Source organism: Anolis carolinensis, chromosome 5 (genome assembly GCF_035594765.1).
Source record: "Anolis carolinensis isolate JA03-04 chromosome 5, rAnoCar3.1.pri, whole genome shotgun sequence".
NCBI classification, from domain to species: Eukaryota; Metazoa; Chordata; class Lepidosauria; order Squamata; family Dactyloidae; genus Anolis; species Anolis carolinensis.
The window spans coordinates 185,528,385-185,548,139 of NC_085845.1; the positions used below are offsets into that span (position 1 = coordinate 185,528,385).

The 19,755-nt window shown below is 38.8% G+C and overlaps 1 protein-coding gene across 2 annotated transcripts in view; it reads left to right on the plus strand.

The window, feature by feature from the left end:
* ovch1 (ovochymase 1) overlaps positions 1 to 19,755 on the plus strand; it is a 37,447-nt gene that overhangs the window by 10,282 nt on the left and 7,410 nt on the right. For both annotated transcript variants that reach the window (XM_062981126.1, XM_008110422.3), the window contains 16 exons: positions 3,067 to 3,259; positions 4,630 to 4,756; positions 5,342 to 5,475; positions 7,021 to 7,161; positions 7,297 to 7,427; positions 7,648 to 7,741; positions 7,978 to 8,106; positions 8,674 to 8,748; positions 10,606 to 10,786; positions 11,729 to 11,801; positions 12,128 to 12,323; positions 13,764 to 13,918; positions 14,065 to 14,221; positions 15,998 to 16,087; positions 17,666 to 17,804; positions 18,928 to 19,067. In XM_062981126.1, coding sequence (XP_062837196.1) covers positions 3,067 to 3,259; positions 4,630 to 4,756; positions 5,342 to 5,475; positions 7,021 to 7,161; positions 7,297 to 7,427; positions 7,648 to 7,741; positions 7,978 to 8,106; positions 8,674 to 8,748; positions 10,606 to 10,786; positions 11,729 to 11,801; positions 12,128 to 12,323; positions 13,764 to 13,918; positions 14,065 to 14,221; positions 15,998 to 16,087; positions 17,666 to 17,804; positions 18,928 to 19,067 — 2,155 coding nt within the window. The remainder of the gene's footprint in view (positions 1 to 3,066; positions 3,260 to 4,629; positions 4,757 to 5,341; positions 5,476 to 7,020; positions 7,162 to 7,296; positions 7,428 to 7,647; positions 7,742 to 7,977; positions 8,107 to 8,673; positions 8,749 to 10,605; positions 10,787 to 11,728; positions 11,802 to 12,127; positions 12,324 to 13,763; positions 13,919 to 14,064; positions 14,222 to 15,997; positions 16,088 to 17,665; positions 17,805 to 18,927; positions 19,068 to 19,755) is intronic.

A 19,755-nucleotide genomic window follows, 5' to 3' on the forward strand; every position in this document is an offset into this window, starting at 1 on the left:
GTCTTTTTTAATTAGAGGGATCAATATTTTATGTATAGTTTCTGGAGAGGGGGGGGGTGTCAATCTAGACAGTTTCTTTGCATTTGAAGCCTCCATCACCCTGCCCAGATGGCACTTCTGGTTCTTGGAAGAGCCAGACTTTTCATGACTGGAAGGAGAAGAGAGAGGAAGGTCAGAAAGTCTACAAAATAACAGGTCCAGTCGGAGCTGTATTCAAGTCCAGTCAGAGTTAAATATTGAGACCATCTTAGAGGCAGTTGAACGTCGTGCAAGAATGAGACAATAAGAAGAAATAAAGATTCAAGAGCCTCAGTTTGCCCAGAACTGTGTTTATCTCTCAAAGACTTTACCTTTCCTCGTAAAGACTTTGTAGTGAGACTCAGGAGAGAAAGTCTAAAATTCTTGTCAGTTAATAAATTCTTGTTTGATTCAACTATATAGTCTCCAATCTGTTCCCTGCATAGCCAGTTCATCTTCCAAGTAGTTGGGGGGGGGGGGGGGGGGGGGAGAGAGAAACAACCAAAAAACTATTTTTCTATGATTTCACGCCTCTGCTGATCATCAAAGAGTTCAGAAAGTTTTCTACATATTAATAGCAAATTTATTATTTTGTATGAATCCTTGTAGCATGAGCTATCAGCAACCTCTTTCAAACAGTTCCCATTTTTGACCATCAGTTCTCTTTTAATGGAGCCTAGGTTGTCTGTTAAATGAGAGAAAGTCAAAGATCTTTTACTTCAGATAGACTCTTAAGCAATAACCGACTGCTAAGAAAAGGTTTTAATGGATATATGTTATGCTAAGTTTACTGATGTGCTTTTAAATGGCTTTTAGTTTTATCGTGTTTTAATATTAAAGTTTTCTTGCCTGTGTTTAATTATTATAGGCATTTATTTCTGCCTCCTTAAATTAAATTTATTGTTGGATTTTTTTGTCCTAATGTTGAAAAAATTGGAATTAAAGTAGTAGACCTTGCATTTCACATTAGTGAGTTAGCTTCTGTTTGAAGAAATGAGAAAATTAAAGCTTTCTTCTTTTAATTCCTGTGTTCTATGGCTTTGAGTAGTTTGAGGGTTGGTCTAGGTTGGTCTTATGGCTGGAGAATTCCTACTGAGCCATGGGAGCCCACTGGATTGTCCTCAAAGGAAGGCAAAAGCAAACCCAGTTCTGAATAAATCTTGCCAAAAACACTATAATAAGTTCACCTTAGGGCCACCATAAGTCAGGAACAACCTGAAAGCATACAACGACAAGAAGAAATTATGACCTCTCTCTACATGAGCTTTATGACAACAGAGGTCTCACCTGGATTTGGCAGATCATATTTGATTTATTAGAATAATTTAAGGAGCTACCTGGCATCTTCTGTCTATGGCAAGGCTCTAGGTGGGCATAGCAGTATTTTCTATTTAAAATTAAGTATGGGCTATGAGATAAAGGTTAAAAACATAAATTCTATTCTATGCCATATATTCTCCTTTAGCAAGTGATTCATTCGCATCAGAATTTATTTGATTTTTAAAAAATTATACCCTCCCTTTTCCTATTGTGGGAACATTAGAGATCATGCAGTTAGACTACTTGGCCTTCCTGTAACACATGGCTCCCTTGACACTTTATTTGCGCAATAAAACCCATTAGGTTAGTTAGGCTGAAAGAGTGTGTGTATGCAACTGATCCAATGTCAGTGAGTGAGTTAATCGGCTTTGTGGAGAATTGAACAGGGTTTGCCTAAATCCCAACCTAACGACCACACTAGCTGTTGTTGTTAAGTGCCTTTATGTTGCCACTGATTTATAGCAATCATGTCACAGGGGCCTCTTGGTAGCATTTATTCAGGACTTTATCACATGAGGCAAATAAATCACAATTACAGCAGAATAACAGCAGGACTTATTTATTTATGTATTTATTTATTTCCGATATTTCTATCCTGCCCTTCTCCCCAAGGGGACTCAGGGCGGCTTACACAACTGGCAGGATCACTACCAATATATCATAATACAATAAAATAATAAAATAATTAAAATGGTTAAATAACATAGTAAAATACAATATATAAAAGATTTAATACAGTGCAATGCCAAATATATATGCCAGTCATCCATCAGACCTTGTGCAAGAACCTTAATCCAATCCAACTTATGTTGTTCCTCTTCTCTTCTCCCATTGGCAGACCATTCAAAAGCCTTTCTTTTACAAAAAGAGGTCACTAATGGAATACTTGTGTTTGTAAAAGAATCACTTTCATACCAGAAGAACAACAGAAGATGAATGGCATCATGTAATGAGTCCCAGCTAAATATGCTATAGGTAAAGGTTTCCCCTGACATTAAGTCTAGTTGTGTCCAACTCTGGGAGTTGGTGCTCATCTCCATTTCTAAGCCCAAGAGCCGGCATTGTCCGTAGACATCTCCAAAGTCATGTGGCCAGCATGACTGCATGGAGCACTGTTACCTTCCCGCTGAAGCGGTACCTATTGATCCATTCACATTTGCATGTTTTCAAACTGCTAGGTTGGCAGAAGCTGGGTCTAACAGCAGGAGCTCACCCTGCTCCCCGGATTCCAACCGCCAATCTTTTAGTCAGCAAGTTCAGCAGCTCAGTAGTTTAAACCACTGTGCCATCAGCGGGCCACATATGCTATATCCTGCTGTAATTGCGATTTATTTGCATCATATAATAAGCTTCTCAGAGAGGAGTTGCCATTGCCTTCCTTTTCAGCTGATAAAGAGTGACTTTATCGAGGTCACCCAGTGGGTTGATATTGTGGTATCTATTTTTTTTTTGTTTTTATCCAGTCTTTTACTTGGTACTCAAGGCAGCTTACAAAAATTAAAATTGATAGACCAATGGGGTTCCATGGCTTTGAACCCTGGTCATCTGAAGTTCTAGCACTCAAACCAGTATATTCCACTAGTACCTAGTAAAGTTTATTCTGTGATAAAGTCCAAAATGTGATGTGATGAAAGTGAAAAAAAAACCTTTAATGCAATTATTTTGATGCCGATTATATTATGACTTCTTGTCTAGAGGGAATTCTCATGCTGTTTTGTCTTGTTTCAGGGGGATTCTGGAGGTCCCCTGGCATGTAGAAGAGCCAGTGGCATCTGGGCTCTGGTAGGCATCACATCTTGGGGCATTGGTTGTGGAAAAGCCTGGCAGACAGGCAAGAGACCCAGCAGTAGCCGGGGTTCTCCAGGTGTCTTCTCTAAAGTAGATGAATTTTTGGATTTTATTGTCCAGAACATTATGCCTGGTAAGAACTCCTTGTAGCCAGAAAATGTTTAAAAATATAGTGCTACAGAGCTGTTTTGTGGTAACTGCTTAGCATTCCCACCCAAATACACATTCCAACATCTTTCTTTTCATCTTTCTAGTTGTCTCTTATAGACCACCCCTCCAATATTTCCTAAGCTGTATATGTATTTGTGTGATACTTGCATGGTTTTAATACCTGTTTTACTGCCACAGCTCCACTCCAAGATAATCTGGAGATGTGTGGTTTGGTGAGGTACTGGAACCTCTTATAAATCTCTGTGGAATTAATTATTTCCATTTGTCTAATCACATTTTACCCCCCCCCCCTTTTTTTTTTTTTTTTTTTGCAAAGGCTATCTTTTAAAAGCATAGTGGTTGGCCATCTTGGATCCAATGTTTTGAGAAATGTGACACATAAAACAAACAAATCAATAAGTAATTTACCATTATGGTGGCTGCCTGGGAGCGGGTTCAAATGTATTAGTGCAGCTAAATGGTACTTTACTTACCAGGACTAGCTTTAATGTGGAAGGAGAGGATTAATGAAGGATCATAGTTGTTCTTGCAGTTTTTCAAATTGCAGATTTGGTAACATGATCTGTGAAATTCTTCTGAGTCTGGCATAGAATCATAGAATAGTAGAGTTGGAAGAGACCTCATGGGCCATCCAGCCCAACCCCCTGCAAGAAGCAGGAAATCGCATTCAAAGCACCCCCGACAGATGGCCATCCAGCCTCTGTTTAAAGAGAGTGATTGGTTTATTGATATTGCTGCAGCAGAAATTTCTGTTTCAACATTGGTGTTTTTTTATCATGTCAGAAGGGAATTGAAAATATACTGTAAGTTGCTTCTGGTGTGAGAGAATTGGCTGTCTACAAAGATGTTACCCAAGGGATGCCCTAGATGTGTTACCATTCTGTGGGAGGCTTCTCTCATGTCTGCGCATGGGAAGCTGGGACTGACAGACAGGAGCTCATCCCATCTTGCGGATTCAAACCACCAATCCTCAGGTCTTCAGGTTAGCTGGTCAGGTTCAACCAGCACAAGGATTTAAAAAGAGTTGGTATGAATGCTGTTGAGTCAACTTTAATATTCTTGGTTTGCAACTCTCATTGATTGCCGGCACTGACTATGCCAACTAGATCAGATGGGACTGACTGTCTGACTGGCTATAGATGCCCCATCTCAGAAGTATGATATGAAATCATTTTTAGAGCTCAGAAAACTTATATTTTGACTACAGTTCCCAGAATGCATTCACAGCACATCCACTGTGGGATTCTGGGGGCAGTAGTCCAAATACATAATTTTCAAATGCATTTTTCACATTCATGCTGTATTTACTTTCATTCTTCCCTATTTGCTTAGTACCTAAGGCAAACTCTCAGACTTCTTACAATCCAGAAAATTGCAATCCTCAAGGAGTGTCAGTGTTTGGAGAAAGTGGCCACATTTGGCACCCTCAGTTAACTGAGGAAGATTACCTTGACAACAGGTATTTGCAGCAGTTCACAACATCAATTTTTGCTTAATGAGATTGAATAATTTAGTAATTTGTATTGTAGGTATTTCTCCCACAAAAGGAGGCGGACTTGTAATTAAGCGGAGAAGCCAAGTATTAGGCTAAGTCCTACAGCTTCCCTTACTAAAGCACCATTCAATACAATTCTTTTGTGTAGTTCCTCAGAATAATGCAGAAATGGAGGAAGTTCTGCCAATTTCACTTTCTGACTTTCAATTCATAAGTCCTTTTCCATTCCATTTTTAAATTATTCTGTGATTTTAAAGTGTGCATAAATTCCTATATCTTTTCCTATACATTTCTACATAGATCCCAATTTTGTATGAGTTTTGCCACATGCATGCTTTTTGCTACTTTTCCCCTGTCATGATATGCATTTCTGTGTGTGACTGACTTTTGTGCACATTTTTCCCTGATGCAGATGTGTTGTGTTCATCTTTTCTCAGAGGATTCCCATGTATCACAAACTTTGGACAATAGCAACCATTGTCCAAAGATTACATGCAAGCCCGAGCATCATAACATATTCTAAAACCTGTTTTGTTTCTTTGCTTCCAGCCTATGTATCTGGAATATATCTGTACCAGAGGACAGTATCATACTTGTGCAGTTCATCAGAGTAGACATAGAACATCAGACTGAGTGTGACCATGACTCTGTGACTGTCTCCTCAAACAAGAATGAGTTAATTGGTGAGTAGGAGTTTATTTATTTCGTGTCAAAAGCATTGTACAACAAATACATTTCAAATAATGGGGAAAAAAAGAAAAAAAGAAAAAAAAGAAATCACAAGCAACTAAATAGTTTTGGACCAAAAGCGGGCAACAGCAACCGCATTGTCTGTAGCTCGTCCAACCCAAAAGCATTGGATGAGTAGGAGTTAAGAACATACAAAGCTGCTCTTCTCCGTGTGTAGCAGGTCATGCTAAGAAAGAGTAACTGGTACAGTGTGTTACGTTAAGACTTAGTAGAGGCCTTTACTGGATTTCCCAAGGCTGAAATAACTGAGTGATCAAACTGTTATTTCAATCAATTATTAGAAAATAGACAACTGTGAGTTGTTTTAAACTTCATCTGAACAGTGGATGGTGGCTCCCATGGCAGTAGAGAAATGAATCCACTCCAGGTATTAACCTAGACTTTAAAGAATGTCTCTGAAATGCTGAGCTCTTTTCACAAATAAAGTAGAGTCTCACTTATCCAATGTTCTGTATTATCCAATGCAGTCTGCCTTTTAGTAGTCAATGTTTTTGTAGTCAATATTTTCAATACATTGTGATGTTTTGGTACTAAATTCGTAAATACAGTAATTACTACATAATGTTACCACGTACTGAGCTGCTTTTCTAGCCGATTTGTTGCAAAACATGATGTTTTGGTGTTTAATTTGTAAAATCATAACATAATTGGACGTTTAATAGGCTTTTCCTTAATCCCTTCATATTATCCAACATTTTTGCTTATCTAACATTCTGCTGGCCCATTTATGTTGGATAAGCAAGACTCTACTGTAAGTTCAGTATCTTTAATAAAAACTAGCAAAAGATGGAACGGATTTACTGTCCCAAGGACATGAGAGCTATCAGCTGTCACTAATGAGATAACCTGAGTTATTTCACTTGCAGCTGCTGATTAATGATTGGACTTCCTAGGGTGGACAAGTCCAGTCATCAGTAATAATAGGAATGACAGTCCAGCAAATATATGTGAGATCATCTATTTCCCACTGTAGTAACATAACCGAGCTTGTGATGTGTTAACTTTGACCTCATGAAAGGACTAGCCTTATTAGTATTGATGTTTAGTATACAGGCATTCACCAAGTTACAATTCTGACTTACAAATGGCTCATGTTACAAATGACTCACAGAAATCTACCCCCAGGAAGGGAAATTCACCTCTGAAAGAGTTATCATGGGGGAAAGATGTCTCTACTGAAGCCTTATTACCAATCTTTGTTTCTACAACAAGTTTTTCAAAATCCAATTATCACAAAGACAAAAAGCGAAGTGAAATCTTTTGAACAGGAGCAAAACGAAGACCACAGGGGTGTTAACCCTTCCCTATGCTATCCAGACCTTGTATATAGTTGGAGTGACACTTTAAAATGTACCTGTTTTGACTTACAAACAAATTCAACTTAAGAACAAATCTACAGACACTATCTTGTTTGTGTTTGCATCCTTGGCATGAATCCACCTCCTGGACTTGGAGCCATTCTCTCTCTCCATCTCCAGGCAAAATCTGTGGCAATGTGCTGCCTTCTCCTCTCCTGGTAGAGTCGAACCAAGCCATCATCACTTTTGTGTCTGACAACAGCAATACTGGTGCAGGCTTTGAGTTCACCTTCACTGCTGTGCATAAAGCATCTGAGGCAGGTAATTTCTTTCAGGTCTCCGAGGGCCTTCCAGGTGAGATATGAATAACACACTGTGTTGCTCTGCTTAATGGAACCTAGGAAAGGATGGTGTGTCAGAAATGACAGCTTCAGATTTCCTATTTCTATATCATAGGTTCTGGCTGTGGCAGTGTAGCCATTCTGAGAGAAGAAGGAAAGTTTGACACAGCTAATTATCCTGGCTTATATCCCAGTGGCACCAAATGCCATTGGCTCATTGAAGCCCCAATGGAACATGTCATCAAGGTAATAAAAGCCTTGGTGGTTGTGCCTCGTTCATAGTAAAGGAAACAATGAACTTTCTATAAATATTCTATATATTAGGCACTGACAAACTGTATGCCAGGCACTTATAAAATGTAATTGACGCAATACAATCTCTAACTTTAAAAATCTCACTTTGCTTACACCTACGCCTGTGAACAAAGTGAGCTTTGATGATGAATATTTCCATCTTCCATTTCAGCTGGAGTTTGAAGATTTTGCCATTGAAACCAGCCAGGACTGTATTTATGATGCTGTTTCTATCTATGATGACCAAGAAGAGGAACATCAAATAGGTAGTAACAGGTTTGATTGGGTGGAATGAACTAGATATTTGTTACATGAATAAACAAGTCTATATTGATTTGTGATGATGCAGTTACCATGACAGATATATACACTGAATGAATTAAATTTTGTTTTGTTTTTTAAATGCAAGAATTGGTGCTTTTAAGGCAAGGGTCTTCAGCGGAGAAGCACAACAAAGCTGTTTTGTGATAATAGTGACTTTGCTGTTCTTTTCTTCCCACAGCGCTTCTTTGTGGTTTCTCAATTCCTTCCCCAGTTTGGAGCACTGGAAGCATGATGCTCATCTACTTTGAGAGTGATGAGGAGAATAACTTCAGAGGATTCAAGGCCAAATTTGCATTTTTCCCCTCAGGTGGGCCATCTTATATTATACTTAAATCGTTTAATAGCCATATTATAACTCCATCCTTTGGAATTCTAGGATTTGTCATTTTGAAGTGCTTAACCTCATAAATATTCTGAAGGCATCATATCCTATCTACACCCAAAGCTAAGTGGGGTTGGGTCTGGTTAGTTCTTGGAAATGAGACCACCAGGAAATACCAAGTGGCAGAGTCTAGTCAAAATAAGTAAATGGTAACCATCTCAAGATATTCCCTTCCTTTGAAAAAGTATAAAAATAATGAGGTCCTCATAAGTTGACCAGTGACTTGAAGGTATATCCTTTATTTTTCCGTAAAATTCTCTGCTGCAGACCTCTAGTATTGCATGAAATTCTGCAACGTATTCCTCGGTTCATATGGTGTAAGTGCTTCAGGTAGATAAAAATAGCATATAGTGGTCCAACCACCTTCTCACACTGCTATCTTGTCATTTTCAGGGGGAAAAATAGTGAAAGAAAGAAAGAGGACGGAGTCTGGGAAGTGGCAGGCAATGTTTGTATCTTTGGAAACCTGAATCTGAACTTTATTTCTTCCAGAAACAACTAAAACTGAAGTCGCAAGACATTTTGTCATGCGGGCAATTGATCCAATTCCAAGGACTATTCCTCTTGGTAAGAAATGCTGTGAAATAGTAATAATTCTAGTAATATAACAGTTCTATAACCAGTGGATAATAACATCTCTACTGGTAAACGGTTCTTGAGAGGCTCAAATGCAGTTTGATTTGCACATTATTGGATATATTGAAATACTTCATGGACGTTTCAGGTATGGCATACATCACTGAAGAAAGCAATATAATTTGGAAAACAGCAGAGTTTAGAAACACTATGTTTTGTGGACTACAGCTCCTAAAATTCTTCCCTGCTGGAGGATTTTAGAAGTTACAGTCTCTTACTACATTTCCAAGTTTTAATTTAGGTTATTGCTTTTAGAGTTAGATGTGTGGGTGAACTACAACTCCCATCTTCAGTCAATGTGGGATGGGAATTGCAATACAAAACATTCTGGAGAGCACTGGTTATCATGTTGCCTGGCAATGACTGGGTGTTATAAGCCAGTGTGTTTTGGAGAGAGCTGATTTAATGGAACCATGGTCCCGCTTGACCTTCCAATTCCAGTCCTTGGCCTCTAGTCACTCACATTGACTTTAACTCTTTGGATCTCTTCCTAAATCCTGGTACTCAGGCCTCATAGTGTGGCTGCAATTCTGGACAACTGACTGTGTTGATGATTGGATACAGTGTGGTAAAGCCATATCACTTCTCTCGCTTTCAATCCATAAATGAAAACAGTCAAACATAATTGTAGAAAATAAAACCAGTAAGAACGTGATATGTAAGAAGTAAGTTAAACTTGAAATTTCTGAAATCTGTCCAGATTCCCAACTCAGTCCAGATTTTATGAATTTCACCGATCTCGACTTTGCTCTGACTGCCCTAAATAAAGCAGTTTGGTGAGGCAACAGTGTTCTTTGGCAGAGAAAGCTTGTAAAAATGTAACTCCCATGACTCCCATAACATTGAGTCATGGCAAACTGTGTTAATCCTGCAGTGTAGATGCATCCTAACTCTTTTAAAGACCAGCCTTTAGAGGCCCTTCCACACAGCCATATAACCCAGAATATCAAGGCAGAAAATCCCACAATATCTGCTTTGAACTGGGTTATCTGAGTCCACACTGACATATATTCCAGTTCAAAGCAGAAAATGTGGTATTTTATTCAGCTGTGTGGGAGGGGCCTAGATTATAGCCTCTTTTCCTCTTAGTCCTCCTTTTACTGCATTTTGAAGGCTGTGATTGACTGGCTCTAACCAAGCTTGCTTTGCTTCTCACTTCACAGCCAGGTCACAAAAAAAGTACAGAATCTAAATTATTTTTTGTCAACAGCTCTGTTTTGGAGCAGTGTGGTGAAGCTCGATTTTGCTGTTGAGCATAAGTTTTAACTGGTAAGGGTGAAACTTGAGAGATCCCTTTAGAGTTTGAACTCTTAGAATCATAGACTTAGAAGAGACCACAAGGGCCATCCAGGCCGATCCCATTCTGCTATGCAGGAACACACAATCAGCACACTCCTGGAGCCTCCAGTGGCCTAGGGGATAAAAGCCTCGTGACTTGAAGATTGGGTTGCTGACCTGAAGACTGCCAGGTTCGAATCCCACCTGGGGAGAGCGCGGATGAGCTCCCTCTATCAGCTCCAGCTCCATGCAGGGACATAAGAGAAGCCTCCCACAAGGATGGTAAAACATCAAAACATCCAGGCGTCCCCTGGGCAACGTCCTTGCAGACGGCCAATTCTCTCACTCCAGAAGCAACTCCAATTGCTCCTGACAGATGGCCACCTAGCCTCTGTTTAAAGTCCTCCAGAGAGGGAAACTCCACCGCACTCTGAGGAAGTGTATTCCACTGTCAGACAGCTGTGACTGTCAAGAAGTTCTTCCTAATGTTTAAATCTTCTTGTCTTGCAGATGTTTGTGGTTCTCCCCCTTTTGCTCCTCAGTGGCTGACTGCGCACATTGTTGAAGTAGAAGAAGCTTGTCCCCATTGTTGGCCATGGCACATAGGTTTGCACTTTCTGGGTGACTACCAGTGTGGGGGTGTCATCATTGGCTCTGTATGGATACTCACAGCAGCTCACTGTGTTCAAATGTAAGTCAACCAATGCAGCAAAATACCCTAATTGTTATGTGGGCTCAAAGAATGCAATGGTGCTTGTTGATCTTGGCAAGGACTTGGAATGAATTTTCAGAAGACTTAATATAATCTAGAATGTGGAAATGTTGATCTTGGACTACAAATCCCAAAGACTCTTATCAAGGGAGGGAGATTTGGGGAGCTATAGTCTGGAAGTCATGTTTCCAAGCTCAGATCTAACTTGCAGTGATAGATAACACTCTCAGGAACTTTAGTTGTGAAACAAACTTTAAAAAAGAAAGTGAAGCAAGCAAGTTTTCTCCAATTCATCTATTTATCTGAGGGATTTGTAAATCAGTTGCCACTGGTCAGCTAGTCTATATCTGTTTAAAGTTCCGTAGAGTCTACTAACTTTGATCACCAGAGCTTCCAAATTGACAGGCAATGGTATTGTCCTAAAAAGCAGGCATAACATCAAGTAATCTTCATCATTAGGATTTTAGAATAATTGACATAGGAAAATAAACATGTATCTTTGTAATATTTTAGGCTGTTTATTTACATTAACAAATCATTCACACACACACACACACACACACACAAGAAATCCCCTTGGGAGGAACATAGTTCGTAATCTGATCACTGTTATTTTGTCTACCTGCCACCAGATAAATGTATCATGTATGATTCATGATTATTGTACCATTTCAGCTTTTTGTTTATATCTTTCTGCCTTAGCCAAACTTTTCTGAGTTTATTTATATGGCTGAATGCCCAGAACCAGCTTCACTATGTGTAGTGTGAAACAGTACATTCCTTGCCAACTCCTCCTTCCAGTATAGATGATTCAGAGCCTTAAATACGTACAAAATTTAGCTATCAGCCTGTAACATTAATACTGTGTCATCAAATGGGAAATGCAAGATTCGTTGCAATGCAAACCTTTCTCTTTGATAGATCAAAAGACATCTCACATTGGACTGTTGTTGCTGGAGAATATGACAGAATTCTGAAGGAACCAAATGAGCAGGTAGAACAAAGAGCCTTTAAAACAGGGGCATTCCTTTGTAATTTTGCCCCTTTGATTAGGAAGAAATCCATAGGGGGAGGAGCAGATTATTTATCAAAGAGATGCTAGACAGGAATTTATTTAATTGATTCATTTACTTTAATTTCATCCTACCTTTCTTTTGATTTAGAGACTAAAGGCGGTTAACAGCAAGCATGAATGTTAGGAACTGTATTTGTAACTGGATTGGTACAATAAAATGGCTGTTATTATTAAAAGGGAAAAATTGAAGACTGTTTCTTTCTTGGTAAACAGTCAAAGCTGTTGTTTGGATCTTCTTCATCCAGGTTAGAAGAGTAAAAGCCATTATAATGCATCAAGACTTCAATGTCACGAGCTACAATTCGGATATAGCACTGGTCCAGATACAAGCTCCTTTCTCCTACAATGCCGTGGTGAGGCCGGTATGCTTGCCCAACTCCACTGAACCTTTGCCTTCTTCCCTCCTTTGCACTGTGACTGGCTGGGGGAGGACCCAAGAAGGTAAGCCAGTTTTCTCTAATGCATGTCAAGAGTTATTTTCTTTATAGCAAGAAGAGACAACTGTGCTGACCAGAGCCCACTTTACTCCATCTCCATGCTCACCTGCACATTTTGGCCAGTCTGGAAGTGGTGTTACATCACTTTCAGTATTGTCTTCAGACGGTTTTGATCTGGAGCTATTGGGGATGTGTGTGTTATATTTAGAGTTATTTCTATTTTCCTTTTGTTTGTGTGTGTGTATATTTTAATGATGGCATTTTCTTTAGGCATTGAATGCTTGCCTTATGTTGGAAACCGCCCTCAGTCCCCTTGGGGAGATAGGATGTTCTATAAATAAAGTTATTTATTTATTTATTTATTTATTTATTTATTTATTTATTATGGGCGAAGGGGTTTTCAGGGGTTTCTGAGGAACCCATGGACCCAGTAAACGTCATTGGGTGCCAAGTATAGCCAATGAGCCACATTTTCTCCATACTTACTTCATGGAGAAGGAATGGTAATGCCATTGACAAGTTCTTTCTTCACCTGTTGATGTTGATGAATTGCTTTTGTAGCAACCAGGAAAAAAAGGATTAGGAGTGTTATCATTGGACAGTAATCAATCATTAGCACACAGTTGCTCTGTTGAACTGGACAAAGGTTGAATTGCTGTTAATCCATTGTGTTTGATAGAACACTGAGTTGGGAGAGACCACAAGGACCATCTGGTCCAACCTCCTGCCTTGCAGAAATACATAGCTAAAGCACACCTGAAAGATAATCATCCAGCCTCTGTTTAAAGACCTACAATAATGTAGGGTCTGCCACAATCAGTGCCAGCCTGTTCTACTTTCAAATAGCCCTTAAAGCAAAAAAAGAAAAATTCTTCCTACAATTTAGAAGAAATTTCTATTCTTGCAATTTGAATCCATCAGTTCACATTGAAGCGGAAAAAACAAGCTTGCTTCATCTTTTACGTGGCATTTCTTCCTATAACAATAAGTAACAAAAATTTTAAAAATTCTGTTCCTGGCTTGAAAGTGTTATTTCCTGTTTAATTGTGTGGTACTTACTTTGAAAGTAGTTGTTATACTCCAAAAACGTTGTTTTGGTGGCTACCACAAACTATTTTGAATTGGTTGAGACTCATTGAAAAACTATAGCAAAATGTACTGCAGGATGTCCCGCATCAACAACTTTTTTGCAATATAGTAAACCTTTCCCATGTTTTTATGATAGAATCAATTACGATATGACACTTATACCCAGGAACAAAAATTGTGTTACCTAGTATAATGAGAGCTGTCACTTTTCAGACCTTTTCTCCAGTTTGCTTGCCTCTCATCAGTGTATTGGATGTTTTCACATGTATCTCCCTTACAAGAGGTCCTCACTAAGCCGTGCCAAAGTAATTGTATGGTTTATAAGTGTTCTTCTGCCTCTTGACTTCTTTTACAGCTGGGGGCCTTGCCAGTCGCTTACAGCAGGCTCAAGTACCTATTCTTAATAATGACATCTGTGAGCAAAGCTATTATGCTAACCACCCTGGAGGGATCACATCCAGAATGCTTTGTGCTGGTTTTGCATCATCTGAAGGTCAAGATACTTGTCTAGTGAGTTGGCATTAAAGATGGAGAACTCATTTTGTTCATGTTTCCCTTGAAAAAATATCGCTTTTACAGCAACTGGCAGCTGAGGTGTATTCTGTAAAATGTAAAGCTAAAACTTTTTTTTGGGGGGGGGGGGGATGTGTGTCCAGGGCGATGCAGGTGGCCCATTGGTTTGCCAAAATGAAGAGGAGCCATTTATACTCCATGGCATTGCCAGCTGGGGTGTTGGTTGCCCCAGGCCAAAGAGACCAGGTGTTTATGCAAGAGTGAGCTTCTTCTTGGACTGGATCATGGCCAGAATGAAAGGTGAGCACCTTTACATTCCTCTTCTGTACTGACTTCAATATTCCTGAATTCTGCATTCTTAGGACATCTGAGCTCCACCATTTGAATGTCTCCATAGAATGTTGCTACAGTCCAGCCAAAGTAAATATGGCAATCGTAGCAGAGGTAGATTTGGTGGGAACATGGCACAAGGACCTTTTGGTGACTTCCCTCAGGCTCTAAATACCCCAAGAGAGGTCAGAATGGAGCCGTCTTTGCCATCCTTCTGGAGGCAGATGAGGACCTGTCTGTTTCAGCAGGACTTTGCGGGATGGTTTCTCAGTAGGAAAGGGTCTTTTGTAGTGTGCTTTATTGTTGGATTTACTGTTTTTTTTTTTCTTCTTTTACCTCACAACCTCTGAGTATGCCTGCCATAGATGTGGGTGAAACATCAGGAGAGAATGCTTCTGGAACACGGCCATACAGCCCGTAAAACTCACAGCAATCCAGTGATTCCAGCCATGAAAGTGTTCAACAACAATTTTTGTAAGCTATTTGGAATCCCAGACTGGAACAACAACTACCCTTGAAGTACTCAAGCAAAGCAATTGCACAGTATAATGCCATATCGACCCCAAATAGTTCTCTGTCAAAATATGCACATAGAGCTAATTCCAACAAGGAAGGAAGAATGCAGTATAATATTGTGTTGGTATGTGTGCCTTCTATGTGCTCAGTATATTTGAAAATGTGCTCAGATAAAACACATAATTGTCTTCCCTAGTAATTTTTCCCAGCTAACTTGATGTTAATTGTGTTGTATTTACTTAGTAATTATAAAATATAAAATGTATGTCTTATCTTTTGTCTCTTAAATTACATACAGATAATTTTGTAGGTGTTGATACGACTTCAACAGTAATACAATAAATGAAATATGTTTATGTAGGTATTCTCAGATTTACTGTATAAACAGCAAATAACTAATTTTCATTCAAACTGAATCAGAATTTCTTGTTTACATCATAATTTGGAGAACACAGGCATGGATGTTATAAATTTAGTGACATTTTTGTTTAAAATGCTCTGTTCACATTCTAGTTAAAATGTGCTAGAGGACAGTTTACATAATTAATTGCAGTCATGACAGTCCTTGTCTGTATATTTATAATCTAAAAGATGCAACAAAACAGGAAATAAGTATGTGGAAGAAAAAGAAAAATGGGCAAATTCAGGCACCAATTACTTTTCTTTGTATGCATAACATCACTGGTTCATAATAATAATGTTTTATTTGTATTCTGCCCTATCTCCCTGATGGACACAGGGTGGATTCCAGTATACACAAATACAGAGACAAACATTCAATGCCTAGAAACAACCATAATATAGATAAAGGTAAAGCCTTCCGCTTCCAGCTCTGAGAGGTGGTACTCATCTCAGACTCTGGAGGTTGGAGCTCATCTCCATTTTTAAGCCAAAGAGCCAGCGTTGTCCGTAGACACCTCCTAGGTCATGCGGCCGGCATGACTGCATGGAGTGCTGTTACCTTCCCACCAGTGTGGTACCTATTAATCTACTCACATTTGCATGTTTTCAAATTGCTAGGTTGGCAGAAGCTGGGGCTAACAACAAGAACTCACCTTGTCTTGCGGATTTGAACTGCGAACCTTTCGGTCAGCAAGTTCAGCAGCTCAGTGGTTTAACCCATTGCGCCACTGCAGCCCCTTCATGCTTTCTTGTGGCCTGTTAGTCTCTTTGTTGTTCATTCAACAAATCTGTGTTCCATCCTTTTATATTTCTTGTATGTTGTAACAGAAAAGGGATCAGTGGAGATCCAAATAAATAACACTGGATATGAAGCCTCAGCATCATTACCAGAGGTACCTGTGAACCTGATGGGAGAAGGTAACACCCTTAAATCTTCTACTGTCTTCAACACCCAACCTTTGGATCAGAATTCTTGACAAGATCCAGATTCTGGAAACTAAAGATCAAACAAGACATTAAAAAGGATTAATATGTCCTCCTCTTGCAGTATATTTCACCAACCAGACCTTGACATTAAACCAATAAAATTAAATGCAAAATATGTACTCAGAACATCTCCATACGATAACAAGCAGACATTTTTCATCAACAAAGGTAGAACCCCTTCTAAAATACAGTCAGCCCTTGACATTCACTAGGTTTAGAGGTATAGGACCCCCATGAAAGTTCAAAGCTGCAAATAAAGCCAAAGCTATTATTTTTACCAAAGGGCCCTTCCACACAGCCCTATATCTCAAAATACCAAGGCAGAAAATCCCACAATATCTGCTTTGAACTGGGTTATCTGAGTCCACACACAGATAATGTGGGATTTTCTGCCTTGATATTCTGGGATATAGGGCTGTGTGGAAGGGCCCTGAGAGAATGTCTCTCTAGGAATTTCTAGGTTTTCCAGTATGCTTTTTTTTACTACTTCAGCTAAATTGAGTGGGATCTTGCAATCTCCTTCAACTTTCTAAAGTCCTGGTCCAGGGGTGAAAATAGAGTTCCATTCTGTTCTTCATAGCTCATTTTCTTTGGCTTACTTTTTAGTTAAACATCAAGGTGAGTCTGCCTTGGTTACTTTCATACCAAGAATGTCATTAAATTATTCTACTGTCCTATTGTAATGTGGTATGTTTTTAAATGCATTGGAGCATCTTTCAGAAAAAAGCTTTGAAAAAGGACTTTGTGTTACACCTCCTATTGCTATGCTGGCTAGAATATACTGGGAGTTGTAGTCCAAAAACTTTGCCAAGATCCTAACTAGGAATCCCAAAACTGAAACTTTTTGAAGTATCTGGAATGCTGAGAATTGTATAGGCTCCTCACTATATTATGGACTGCGAGAGCCAGTGTGATGTAATTCTTTGCATGCTGGAGTAATATTCAATGGTCAGTGTTCACTAAACAGTAGATATCCAGTGGGTGACCTTACACTCTTTCAGCTTTAGGGGAAGACAATAATAAATAAATTTTTATCATTGTCTTCTGAATAAATTTTGCTAAGAAACACTATGGTGGGATTGCCATAAATCAAAGTAGACTTGAAGGTATCTAACAAACATGTAATACTGCTCAGGTGCTTAGGTGTAGAAGTAGTATGGATGTTTTTAAGCTACAGTCTCACTAATGTTATACATGTGTACACAGTTTTATTTTGCCCTTCAAGTAACTAGACTGTGAGATCTTGCTTCAGCATAGTTTAATTCAGGAATGACAGACCCAGTTTTCAATCTCATTAATTATTTTACCATTGGGTTAGACAAGTTCTCATAGGTCACTTCTGAAGACTTTTTACTAACTGTACCCTGTTTTGAGATGTTCAAGTATAGAGTAGGATAAAAATACTTAATAAATGCATAAAGGTTTTCAGTTGTTGACGATAGGATTGTCCAAACAGTAGGAGTGACATAAGAATGGATAGAATATTTTAGTTAATCACTTTTTCTCCAGGTCCCAAGATAGCCAATGGTATGAATTATGCTGATGATGTCAACCAGCAGCTTATCTACTGCAGAGATGTCGTCCTGACATCACAGGAAGGAATCATTCATTCTCCAGGGTTTCCTTATAGCTATTTCAACACCATCAGGTTAAGTCATGACTTTTACTTTTTGGCCTTATGCAGAATCTATTTGCCTGTTGATTGTAGTCCCATATTGTGTGCCAGGCCTTTCCCCATGTGGCCCCTTCCAAAGGTGTTTGACTACAAATTCCAACATGACATGCTGGGTCTGAGTGAAGAGAACTGTAATACAAAATATCTGGAAGATGCCAGGTTGGGCAGGACACAGAAATTAAAACTCTTTAAAAATCCAAGCGTCTTTCTTTGTATATGAATCTTACTGAAATTAGTGTGGTATAGTTGTGAGTGTGGGTATATTTGGCATTTATATTCAGCAGAGTGCAGCAAGGCCAGTGCAATGTGAGTTTTGTGGTAGAAAGAAGGAGAAAGATATTCAAGATGCTCTTGTATGGTTAAAAAGGTATTTTTTGTAAAACTTTTTAATTTAATATATATACTTTAGCTATACTTTGTTTTATACTGTAAGCCAGCTCAGGTCCCATATTGGGAGAAAGACACGATTTATATATTTTTTTAAAACCACCTCTGAGGGATTGTTTCACGTTGCCCTTCTGCCCTAATAAATTTCTCCATGATATATTCTTTTTCCATATCTGTTCCATTTCAGTTCAGCTGACCTTTCACAGTTTGTCTTCTCATGTCCTAGTTATTACAATATTGGACATATTTCCTTTTCTTCTTTCTATCTCTGTGACATTTCAGACATAGAAAGCTAAGCTTATTAAAAATCCACCCTACCATTTCTTGGTGTGGCATTTGATCTGTCTTAACCACAACACTCATCAGCACTAACCAACATGCCCAGTTGCCAGAGATGATGGATTCTGTGATAAAAAAACATCTGAAAGTCATAATTCATAGTTCCAGCACATACACACCCACACACACACCAAGTCCTGATCCTGGATACATGTGTTATATAATAAGATATGGTTAAGCCATGTTTTCTTGACTAAAATAACAACAAACTGAGTATTATACTAATAGGAGGGGAACTCAGTGCAGGCATGTAAAGGGACAAGAGGCTTATGGACTTTAGAATTACTCTTGGTTTGTTTACAGTTTATTAAGCTGAGTTCATTCTGTCTGAAATGGCTATAATTTGAATATTTTGTCATTGCTATCATAGTTGTCACTGGAGAATTGTTGCTCCATTAAATGCCATCGTTCGGTTGGATTTCCTGGACTTTGTGATTGAAAAATCGCATTCTAAATGTCATGGTGGGCTTACAATTTATGAAGGATTTGAATCTGCAAAAGATGTTCTCGGTGAGATGTTTTCTAATAAAAGGGAAACTGCAATCGTCAAGTTGGCTGTTCCTAATTTTAAGGACTTTTCACTCATTTAAAAAAAACTTTGAAGCTCCCTTTCCTCTTTTAAGAAAGTGTTTTCTTATCTGTTTGTCCAACTTTTCATAACTCCATTCAAACGTTTATCTGAAGACATAGGTTATGGGAGTTTGTATATTCGTGTAATTCCTGCAATAACAATTAAAGTTCCCAAGCATATGGAAGTCCATTAGACTTTTGCACTCAACATACTAAGGCCTGGAGAAGTTTTGGTACCTCATTTGGAGAATGTGATTTTAAAGCCTATATGAGCAGTGATTATATTATTCTGCCAGTGTGACTATAGAACCACCTTCAGGCCTTTGTAGTCAAAACATGAAGGTCTAACTTACTTCCAGATACTTGGGTGAGGTTAGACTGGCATACCACCAAAGTCTTTGCTCCTGGTCTGAGACCTACAACATGTTTAGGAAAAATCTGGGTAGATCTCCCATGGAGCTGACATCTATTATAGAAACATCTTGGATCTCATCATCTGGAGTGAGTTTAATTATCTCTAGATTCTAGAATTTAGATTTTATTATCTCCTGATTTTTTCCACCTATCAGAGGAGATCTGTATAATCTGTTTCCTTAATTATGGGGTGGACAAGTATAAAACTGTATAT